The sequence below is a fragment of the Sus scrofa genome, chromosome 5 (genome assembly GCF_054392235.1).
Source record: "Sus scrofa isolate SSC_HxYL_T2T_F1_AM1 chromosome 5, Sscrofa_HxYL_maternal_Yorkshire_Landrace_v2.0, whole genome shotgun sequence".
Taxonomy (NCBI): domain Eukaryota; kingdom Metazoa; phylum Chordata; class Mammalia; order Artiodactyla; family Suidae; genus Sus; species Sus scrofa.
In genome coordinates this window covers 52,150,786-52,163,212 of record NC_139387.1, presented here as the reverse complement: position 1 = coordinate 52,163,212, position 12,427 = coordinate 52,150,786, and the positions used below count along the sequence as shown (strand labels likewise).

Below are 12,427 nucleotides of genomic sequence, written 5' to 3'. Positions count from 1 at the left end.
TTATTGCTGAGTTATAAGTATTGTTTGTGTGTTCTGAATACAATTTTTTTTAGATATGCTATTTACAAATATTCAGTGGGTTGATTTTTTTTTGCTATTTTTAACTGTCTTTTTAATGCTTTTATTTATTTTTTTCATTATAGCTATTTTAGAGTGTTCTGTCAATTTTCTGCTGTACAGCATGGTGACTCAGTTACACATACAAGTATATATTTTTTTTCTCACATTATCATGCTCCATCATAAGTGACTAGACATAGTTCCCTGTGCTATACAGCAGGATCTCATTGCTTATCCATTCCAAAGTGTCTTTTGATACATAAAGTTTTAAATTTATATATTTTAAAAAATCTTTTGCTTGTGCTTATAGAGTTGTATTTTTAGAAAACGCTCCCTAATCCATGGTTACAAAAATATGCACCTATTTTTCCTACAAAAATGTAATAGTTTTAGTTCTTATTTTCAGGTATTTGATTCATTTTGAGTTAGTTTTTATATATTATATGAAGTAGAGTTCCGGATTTTTCTTTTGCATGTATGTCCAGTTACCTCATAGTCATTTGGTGATAAGATTATTCTCACTGTTGAATTAACTTGTTTGCTGTTGTCACAGATCAATTGATTATAGGTATATGGGCTTATTGGGGACTATCATTTCTGTTTTCCACTGGATTCCTTATCCTTACAGCAGTAGCACACTGTTTTGGAGCTACTGTACTAAGTTACTGGAGCTTTGTACTAAGTTTTGTAATTGGGAAAAATAAGTCATCCAACTTTGCTTTCCTTTTTTCCAAGATTTTTTTAGCTACTCGTAATTCCTTACAATTCTATATGAATTTTACAATGAGCTTGTCCGATTCTGAAAAATAAAATTACTGCAATTTTGATAGGGATTGCATTGATTCTATAGATAAATTTTGGGGTTAAGGACATTTAACATGTTTTTGAATCCAGGAACACAGAATACTTTTCCCCTTTTAAGAGTCTATAATGTTTTGTAGTTTGTAGTGTTAAAGTTTTTACACTCTTTGGTAAAATTTACTCCTCAGTATTTTACCCTTTTTCGTGATATTGTAAGTAGAACTGTTTACTTTATTTCATTTTTTTTTTTTTCCCTTTTGTAGGCCTGCACCTGCAGCATATGGAAGTTCCCAGACTAGAGGTCAAATTGGAGCTGCAGTTGCCAGCCTTTGCCACAGCCACAGCAACTGAGATCTTAGCCATGTCTGTAACCTACACCATAGCTTATGGCAATACCAGTTCCTTAACCCACTGAAAAAGGCCAGGGTTTGAACCTGTGTCTTCATGGATACTAGTCAGGGTCGTAACCCCTTGAGCCACTATGGAAACTCCATTATTTCATATTTGAATTGTTCATTGTAACTATATAGAAATATAACAGATTTTTGTGTTCTGATCTTATTTCTTATAACTTTGCTGAACTTTACTATTAGATTTAATAGTGTTTTATTTATTAGATCTAATAATTTTGTACAGTTTCCTATATATATAATATCTTCTGAGAATAGGGATAATTTTACTTCATTTCTAATATACTACTTTCAAGGATGCTTTTTATTTATTTTTCTTGCCTAATGCCCTTGTTAGAATTTCAGTACAATGTTTAAAAGAGGCAGCAAGAGTGGACATCCTTGTCTTGTTCCTGATGTTAGGGGAAAGCTTTTAGTCTTTCATGAATAATATGATGTTAGATGTGGGTGTTTCACAAATTTCCTTTATCAGGTTGAGGATGTCACTTTTTGTTCTTCATTTATTGATTGTATTGATATCTTTTTACTTTTTTCTGCATACTAAGACAATCACGTGGAGTTTTTCCCTTCATTATTTTAATATGGTGTTTTAAATGGATTAATTTTTGTATGTTGAACCATCTTTGCATTCCTGAGATAAATTCCACTTGGTCCTAGGGTATATTCTTTTTAATATACTGTTGGACTCTGCTTGCTGCTATTTTGTTGAGGAATTTTCCACCTATATTCATAGACACATTGCTTTGTCCTTTCTTGTGTTATCTTTGTGTGGCTTTGGATTAGTATAATACTGGCCTTTTTGAATGAGTAGGACCTGTTCCCTCATCTTGTATTTTTGGGAAAAATATGAAAAAAGATTAGTGGTGGTCTTTTTTTAAGAATTTGTTAAAATTCACCACTGATGTCATTTGAAAAAGGGATTGTCTTTGTGCAAAATTTTTTGATTACTGATTCAGTCTCTTGTTATATGTTTGTTTGATTTTCTATTTCTTCTGGAGTCAGTTTTGGTAGTTTGGATAATTTTAGGAATTTATCCATTACAACTCTGTTATCTAATTTGTTGGCATACAGTTGTTCATAATATATTCATATGCTCATTTTTGTTTCCTTTAGGTCAGTAGTAAGTACTTTCCTTCATTATTGATTTTAATAATTTGAGTCATTTGTCTTTTTTTCCTTGGTCAATCTAGCTAAGATTTTTCAATATGGCATTTTTTTTTTTTTAAAGAACCAACTTTTATCTAGTTAATTTTCTCTACTGTTTTTCTATTCTTTTATTTATCTTCTTCTTAATCTTTTTCTTTCTTTCATTATGCTTTCTTTAGGTTTAGTTTGCTCTTTCTCATTCCTTAAAGCAAAAGGTTAGGTTATTAATTTGAGATTTTTCTTTTTCTTTTTTTTGTGTATTTTTTTAGGGCCACACCTGTGGCACATGGAGGTTCCCAGGTTAGGGGTCCAATCGGAGCTGTAGCCGCCGCCCTACACCACAGCCACAGCAATGCCAGATCCGAGCTGCGTCTGTGACCTATACCACCACTCAAGGCAATGCCGGATCCTTAACCCACGGAGCAAGGCCAAGTATCAAACCTGCAACCTCATAGTTCCTAGTCAAATTTGTTTCCGCTGCACCATGACAGGAACCCTAATTTGAGATATTTCTATTTTTGCAATATAAATGTTTAATTTCCCTTGTGATTTCTTCTTTGACTCATTGGTTATTTAGGAATGAATTGTTTAACTTCCACACATTTGTGAATTTTCTGTTTCCCACTATTAATTATTTCAAAATTCATTTCCTCGTGGTCAGAGAGCATACTTTGTATGATTTCAGTAGTTTAAAATTTATTAATTCATTGTTTTATGACCTACCATATAGTCTATTCTGGAGATTGTTCCATGTCTACTTGAAAAGAATGTATATTCTGCTGTTTTTGGGTGGAGTATTCTATAGTTGTTTGTTTCTTCTATTTGTTTTATGTGTTGTTTAGTCTTCTATGGTTTTGTTGATCTTTTGTTTAGGGATTTTGTTCACTATTGAAAAGTAGCAGTAGCAAATATAATACTATAAGCAGCAGTAATAATACCTTATTTTTGTCTTCATTATCAAAATCATTTCATATTCATTATCACTGTGTTACTCTGTAATGATCACTCAGCCTTCTACATTATTAGAGAATGATACTCTTATGTTTTCATTATCTTTTTATCCCCAGAGCTAAGCAGAGTCTGGAACATGGTAATTGTTTAAACTAAATATACTGCTTACAAAAAAATTTTGTTATAAAATAATGGCTCTGAAAATTTTAGGTTATCCAATAACTGTAAATTTTGTGATATTTGGAAAGTCTACATTTTCTACCTTGAATTATGATGGAGTCAAAAGCATTGTCATTGCACCATGAGGTCCTTATATTCAATTATGATTAATATTATGAAATATATATATCATGTAAAAAATCTTTATGAAGTGTATTTTGAATATAATATTTAAAATTTTAATTCTGGTATCTAAAATGATTATAGAAATCTGTTATGTCAATAATGAGAATTTTCAACTGTAATAGAAAATTAAAGAAGTTGACAGAACATTGTAAATCAAATGTAACAAAAAAAAATTGAAGAAAACATGAGAATTTTAGCCTAATCCAACAAACATTTGTCAACAGCTGTTATGTTCTAACACACTATGCAAAGCACTGGGTTGCTCTTCCTTCTATGTGAGAAGATATAGCCATTGACAAAGTGTTAAAATTCAGTTTTAATAAAATATAATGTTATGGAATATTTTGGTAATTTATAAAATGTCTATTAGAAAAGACCTTTTACATTGCTTAATAATTGTATTCCATGCATCCCTTTAATAGCACACTAATGCTTTTAAATTATTCATGTCATTATTCAAGACTGTAGTTGTAGAATGATCAGACTTTGTAATTGAAATGGTACATATTCATCTTTTATTTGTAATTAATTCGGTAAAAGTTGAATATATTCTTAGTTTCACTTAGTGGATCTAGGTTAATTTACTTTGCTTTAGACTAATTAATTCTAGAAAGCTTTTTGAATGTTTTGTTTCTCAGTTTCCATTGTAACTGAAGAGGTTAGTTAGTAATAGGTATTGTCAAGAGAGAAAAAGAAAAGTGAATTAGTATTAGTTAAATCTGGAAAATGCTGGTTTTAGTAAAGTTCAATATATTTCTTTACTTCTGGGTTTGTAGGAGGCTTAATATTTTAATACATGTTGGTAATTTCCACTATTTGTTTGACTGTGTAGCCTGTTTTATATGACTTTGTTACAAATCACTGTTCTCAAGGTGGAGTATATGCATTCCAAAAACTGTCTAAGATGATTCACTATAATATGAAAAGAAAATGTCAGAATACCTATTTCTATTTACTTTTTAAAAATCTTGAAAAATAAGAAAAACAAAACCTATCTTAATATTCATCATGTAAATTGATGCTTTTGCCCTTCTGAGTTCTTTTATGGAAATGTCATATACTATTAGTGAGATAACCTGACCTAAATGGGAGTTCCCAAGTGATGAGCTAGTTGGTTATGATGCCCATACTTTCCCAGGTTATTGGATTTAGCTGCTGTGTTAGTTTTTACTAACACAACTCTCACAAAAACTGGAAAATGATTTTAAAAACATTGTTTCCATGAGCCATTAGATTTGGTAATTATACTAACAAAAATTAGTGTTTGTAACAAGTGCCCTCGTTTCGTACTTTATGGTTAGGCTACTTTGGGAAATAGTGATTTAGCCAAAATAAGATGCATAAAGCAATGTACTGGAAAGGACAATTGGATGTTGACAATGATATAGCACCTGTTGAATCCTTAAGGTATAATAAACAAGGGGAGTTGATAAATGAGAAAGTGGTAGCAGTAAATGAACAAGAACTATTGGCGTTATCTTTTATCTTTTAACTGTAATTTTTCTCTCCAAGTCTTCTGAAGTGATGGTGCAGTCATTCCTTGCAGTCATTCAGTATCCCGGGCTGACAGAGGCCCTTCTGCTGTTGGCAGCCCATGGCTTTAATTGTCATCTTGGCCCACTGACATCCAGGGAGAAAAAAGACGAAGAAAGGGAACAAGTGGAGGACTGTGTGGGAAGTTTTGTACTTCAAACTCGAAATGAATGGTGTACATCACTTCCACCAACCTGACATTCTTGAAATAAATTGTACATGGTTAAGATGTATTATTTATGTATTGCTAGGTCCTGTTTTCCAACATTTTGTTTAGAATTTTAGTTTCTGTTTTCATAAAAGAGATGGGTTCAGAATTTTATTTTCTTCTAAATATCTTTGCAGATTTTCGAGTGAGGGATATGCTCTCTTAGTAAAATATGTGGGAAAGTATTCCCTCTTTTTCTGTTCTCTTTAAGATTTTGTATAATATCTCTGTTCCATGTTTTATAATTATTTATTAAAATTAAACCCGTTAAGTCATCTGGGTGTAGGGATACCTTAGTCAATATTTTTATTTTGTTTGTTTTTAAAACAATACAGGTTTAATTTTTTGAAAACAAATATAGGACTCTTCAGATTTTTTTATTTCACCTTCTTTGTTACATTAAGTTGTATTTTTTCCTAGTTTTTTCATTTCATCTGAAAGTTCATATTTATTGCTATATTACTTAGTGATATCTTATCGTTTATTAGAAATATGTGGTTATATATAAAAATAATATTCTGAATTCATATATAATGTTGGAATTTTTTTAACTTTTCTTCATCACTTTATTGTTGCCGTCTTGCTAAATTTCATTTTTTTCCGCTTTCCTTGGATTTTTTTTTAATGCTTCTTCTGTTGCATGTCTAATTCATCTTTTTACTCTGTCCCATGTCTTTTTAAAGATTTTTAAAAATATTTTCCATCACTTTTTCTTTTTGCTATAGTCATTTTTTCATTTTTTTCACTGTCTTTTAGTTCTCTAATCTTGCTTTCTGCTGTTTCATCTACTATTTACCTCATCTATTGCATTATTAACAATAAATTTAACTTAGTTGTAGAGTTTATTTTATGAATTCCTGCTCGCTGATGAAAATTATCCATTTTCTCCATAAGAAATGGAGACTGTGTTTATTATTTTAATGTATTTATTATTTTCTCGAATGTATTTGTTATTCATACATATTTTAAAGTCTTTCATAACTAATATCTGAATCACACAAGGGTCTGTGTCTTTTGTCTTTTCTGTTTTATATTTCTTTGGTTTTGTCTCTTATCATCTCTGATAATTCTGTACTTTGTGTTTGAAAAATTGGAGAGACTCTAGGTTGTTAACATTCTCTAAAGAGTGTTCAGCCTCTCCCTTCCTAGGAAGGTAGAATGGAGAGGGTCTTGATTACCTTATTCTAGTGGTTCTCAAACTTTATTTTGTATTAAACTATAGATGTATATGTATTATTGGAGAAGTAATTAAAAAAGCAAAAAGAGGCTCTGGCTTGTTGAAGTAACACAGAGCCTCCATCTCTTGATCTAGGTCCAGAATTGCCAAATGTTGCAAGGGATAATACCATTTCCTTACCTCTGAGCATGGTTTTCCTTTCTCAGTTATTGTTTTCCTTTAATTTCTCATTGCTAAAGCCCTCCAGAATGCTTTTAAGCAGAACTTGTTTTTAAAAATACTTTTCTTGGAATTCCTGTCATGGCTCAATGGAAATGAATCTGACTAGCATCCATAAGGACACAGGTTCCATCTTTGGCCTTGCTCAATGGGTTAAGGATCTGGCGTTGCCCTGAGCTGTGATATAGATTGCAAATGTGGCATTACTGTCGCTGTGTGTAGGCCAGTGGCTACAGCTCCAATTCTACCCCTCGCCTGGGAATCTCCATATACCATGGGCACTGCCCTAAAAAACAAACAATAAAACAACCTTTTCTCTGTTTTCCATCTGTAGCATTGGTGTGCCACAAACCACTTAATCACTTATAGATGCAAAAGTCAGTGGTTTAATAATTGTGTAAACAGAGGAACAAATCATGACTTAGTTTCTTATTTTCTTTCAGGAAAAGCATAAACAAGAATTGGAAGACATGAGGAAAGCTGGTCATGAAGCCCTTAGCATTATTGTGGATGAATATAAGGTAGAGATTTGAGAGTCTTTATTCTTTTAAACTTTGACAAACTTAAAAAAATTACATACGTAGACGTACGCAAACATGTACAAATTTTGGAATTGTAGTATAATCTCATATTGGTATAGATTTCCTTTCATTTGATCTGTAAGTGTTCATTGAAAGCATACTTGGTTGATTACAAAGGTAATGCTAGATGTTTCTCTATATTTGAAAACTTAATAGAATATTTGAGAACACAGGATTGGCAGTCGAAGTTCGAAAACAAAATACCATAGAATTAATTGCTAGATTAGCTTTTTTTTTTTTTTAACTGTGGTTTCACCTTTTTTGGTTTTTTTTTAGGGCCATACCTGCGGCATATGGAAGTTTCCAGGCTAGAGGTCGAATTGGAGCTACAGCTGCCATCCTATGCCACAGCCACAGCAATGCCAGATCCGAGCCATGTCTGTGACCTACACCACAGCTGTAGCAATGCTGGATCCTTAACCCAGTAGTGAGGACAGGGACCAAACCTGCATCCTCATGGTTACTCATCTGGTTCATTATGGCTGAGCCACAGCAGGCACTCGGTTTCACTTTTTTATAGAAAAAAACAGGCATGACATAAACCTGAAATATATTGTCACACTTTTTTTCTTAAGCAGATAAAATAGATTTGGGTTACATTTAAACAATAGTAGAAATTATGATAAATGTCAGTATCAGTGATATACCCAGTGTTATTCTTGGATTCTATGCCTACATAAGCTTAATCATTTAAAGCAGATTGAGAGTTTAGTGAAAAATAGTTTTCCTCCTAAATTTCATACTAGATCATTTTTTTCCCACCAAATAATTGAGGGATACATTGTTACTGAAATCAGATTCAGCAATTATCCCCAGAAGTAACCAGTGTTAACAGTTCTATGTGCATCCTTCTAGCAGTTTTTCTTCATATTTATACATATATATGTACATATAGATACATGTACCTGTATATATACACACATACATATATCATGCTGTATAATTTTAATTTACTTTTATAAAAATGTTATTCTGCTCATCTCTTCTTTCACATATATTTATATATTTATATTCTTATATATTATAAATATATAATGTAAATATATATTATGTTTTATATAGTTTATGTATTTATATATTTTCCTTATCCTTTTTGTTCTATAGTATTCTACAGTATGTCTATTTATATACATACACATACCATAATTGCTTTAACTCTACCTGTATAAGTAAGCATTTAGTTTACTTTTCAATTGTAAATTATTATGCTTAAATGATAAAAAAAAATCCTTCTTCCATACGTGGAATATAGAAATTTTTTATTGATTCAGCTTCATCCCTAAATAAAATAAATTAATGTCCTTTCAATTAGCTGGTAATTTAACGTCAAAGGGTTTCCTGTCACAAGTCATTTTGATGAAAGTAGAAAAAGAAGTAGATCCAGAATTAATTTAAGTTAAAAGGGCTTTTTTGGAGTTCCTGCTGTGGCACAGTGGGATCAGCATTGTCTGTGCAGCATGAGGATTCAGGTTTGATCCCTGGCCCGGTACAGTTGGTTATAGGGTCCGGCATTGCCACAGCTGCAGTTTAGGTCCCAACTGCGGCTTGGATCTGATCCCCAGCCTGGGAATTCCATGTACTGCAGCTGTGGCCACAAAAAAAAAAAAAAGAAGAAGAAAGAAAGGTCATTTTTGTGACCACACCCATATAGAAACTTGCCATCATTTAGAAGGTTATAAGCTAAAGCTGTAATTATTGTCTCTTTTATAATATGAATTTTGAGTTCTACTAATATAAACTAGCTTTACAGTTATTGAGTTGGGGAAAAGTATAGGATCTATTTTGAACCATCTTCTTTTCTATTCCTAAGGCTAAGGGTGGGAATAATTAAAATATTGGAATTTACCTAATTCTTTTGGCATTTTATTTATTTTTATTTTTTCTTTTTGGGGCCGCATCTGTAGCATTTGGAGGTTCCCACGCTAGGGGTTAAATTGGAGCTGTAGCTGCTGGCCTATGCCACAGCCACAGTAACTCAGGATCCATGCTATGTCTGGACCTACACCACAGCTCAAGGCAGTGCCGGATCCTTAACCCACTGAGCAAGGCCAGGGATTGAACCTGTGTCCTCATGGATGCTAGTCAGATTCATTTACGCTGAGCCATGATGGAGCTCTTCTTCTGGCATTTTAAATGATGTATTCATAGATAAATTTGTATTTTACTTATTTTTGTTTATGAATTCTAAATTAAATGTTTTGAAAGTACTTAGATTGTGTATGTTTTTATGGAAAGATCAGTATTTTGATATTCAAAACTTTTTGTGGTTCTGGTTGCCCATATTTCCTTTGATGAAAACATGTTTATTATGTGTTAACTTTCAACACTAGCAACTAATGCATTGGACAAGCGTATGTTTGAATTCCCTAGTTACTCAGTGGGTTAAGGATCTGGCGTTATCATTGCAGTGGCTTGAGTTCTCTGTGCTGTGGCCATCAAGAAAAAAAAAATGTGTAAAAAATTGACAAATATATCTTGCAAATTGTGTTTTGAAGAAACTTAGTTGAGAGCTACTCATTTTATCTCTTCTTTGTCTAGTATCATTTGACACCCATTTAGAGAGAGTTTAAAAGTTTGAAGCACTTTATGATTTGCTTGAAAGGATTAAGAATGAGATCAAGTATCCTACAAAGTTATATTTAAATTATCATAACTTTATTTAAATTATCATATTATACTTGTAGTCAGTTAATGTACAAACTATATATATTCTCTTATAGTAGGGAACTTTGGTGTAAATATTTGCATGTAGCTTTCCATATTAATTTATTGATGGGCTTCACATTTTGCACCAAGACCTCATAGTACTCAGGAGGAGTACATGTGATATGTTAATTATTGTGTAAAATTTTAAGACTAAAGTATCTAGAAACATACTGACAATCAACTTTGTAACAATATGTAAAATATTAAGTAATTTAGATGGGAAAAATAATGTTTTCTTGATGTCTTTATAATGTAAATATATAATGTATTGTGTGTTACTTTCAACACTAGCAACTAATGCATTGAACAAGCATATGTTTATATGTTTGTTATAACAAAACATATAACCCAGTGTGTCTTTGAAACACTGTTATTCCTTGAAAAATATAAAATGAAATGGTTGTACATTTAAAAAATGACAAAATCTTAAAAAGTAATGCATAGGAAGATACATTATTTTTGCATTAGCCTCCGCCTTCCAGGAATATGAAGTAGATATTTTTCTTCTATTCTTCTAAGTATAGGTTTAAAAAAACCCTGGACATTATATGTAAAAGACATAAGATTCTGAGAGTGAAGGCAGACTGGCCAGGGACTCTGAATCCAAGTAACTACCTAATGCTGCATTCCGTGGTTGTTTCTTTTGTTTGTTTTTTCTTCCTCATTTGCCCCAGACAAGGTACTGGAGAAATGAGCAGCCCAGAAATACCAAATGGGAATAGACAGTAGACTCCAAGAAAAGCCTCCTTCTCTGTCTAAAAGATCAGTAGAGCTTCCATAAACTAAGACAGAAAACTGTTAGCTACTAACCTTTCTAATCCCAGCAAACACCATAGAACAAACTGTAGCCCCACCCCACCACCAACAAAATCTGGAATGGAGCCTAGACTTCCATCTTCACCAGTCTGCAATGAGGTATTCTCTTCTTCACTGGGGTGGGATCAAAGAAGGCTGAATGAGGAATGAGCACTTTAAGTCCCACTGGGAGTAAGTTCTTTCCTGAATGAGTGTCAGAATAGGCTATGTAGGAAGGCTGGACTTCTGTCCTTCCCTTGTGGTAATGAGAACCCCGCCCCCAGGCCCTGGACCCCGGTAAGGTATCAATGGATGCTTAATAGAGAGTCAGGACTTTCACTCCTGCTCAGTGATGTTAAGATCAGTCCCCTGCAGTGTCAGTGGAGGCCATTTGGGAAACAATTAGATGCACCCTTATTCATCCCAGTTAGAGTGATATCAGTGAAGGGCTGCTGGGAAGCTGAACTCCTAATTGTGTTCAGCAATAACGGATCCTTATTTTTTCGGCCCTGAGTGTCCATAGAGGATGAATCAGGGACCTTGACTTCTGTTGTACCTGACTGTTCTCCTCTTTCCCTGCTGGACTGATGTCATATCAGAAGAAAGTCTGTTAACACAAGCTTTCACATATGCAGATTTCAGTTGAAAGTCACTACCTATACCAAGGACAAAGAAAATATCATATTGTGTGAAAAAAGGCAATGAACAGAAGCCAACACTGAGCTGACGTCAATGTTAGAATTATCTGACAAGGGCTATAAGGTGTCCATCATAAAAATATTTTAACAAGTGATTATGAACATGCTTGAAATAAAAAAAGAATATCTCATCAAAGGAGCAGAAATTCTTAGCATAATAATGAAGAACCAATAGTAATTTAGAACTAAAAAATAAAATAACTGGAATAAAAAACTCAGTGTATAGCCTCAATAAAAAAACAGAGAAACAGGAAAAAATCAGTGAACTTGAAAATAGAGCAATAGAACTCACCCAATTTGAATAATACAGGAAAAATAGACTGAAAAAAAAATGAGTAGGGATTTAGGGACCTGTAGAATTATAACAAAAGACCTAAAATTTATGTCTTCAGAGTCCTGGAAAGAGAGGAGAAAGAGTAGAGCTGAAAAAATATTCAAAGAAGTAGCAGCTGAAAATTTCTCAAATTTGTCAAGAGAAATACAACTACATATTTACAAAGCTGAACTCTAAAGATGATACTCACCATCCCCTAAAAACAAAGTTCACCTCAAGACTCATTGTGGTGGTTAATTTTATGTGAATTTTTCAGGGCCCAGATATCTCATTAAATATTATTCCGGATGCATTTGTGAGGGTAGGTTTTAGATAATATCAATATTTAATTCTTTGGACTTTGAGTACATCACATTCCCCTACATAATGGGTGCACTGGAAGGGTTTAATGGTACAAATATTGACCTCCCCTGAACAAGAAGGTATGCTGCTCGTAGATAGCCTTTAGACTTAAATTATAACCT

General features: G+C 32.8%; 1 protein-coding gene across 23 annotated transcripts in view; it reads left to right on the top strand.

Moving 5' to 3' along the window:
• Positions 1-12,427, top strand: part of CCDC91 (coiled-coil domain containing 91) — a 396,188-nt gene that overhangs the window by 175,734 nt on the left and 208,027 nt on the right. For all 23 annotated transcript variants that reach the window (XR_014845230.1, XR_014845231.1, XR_014845232.1 and 20 more), the window contains 1 exon segment: positions 7,293-7,370. Coding sequence is in view for 19 of the 23 variants with exons in the window: in XM_085024567.1 (XP_084880693.1) it covers positions 7,293-7,370 (78 nt within the window). In the remaining 4 variants the exon portion in view is untranslated.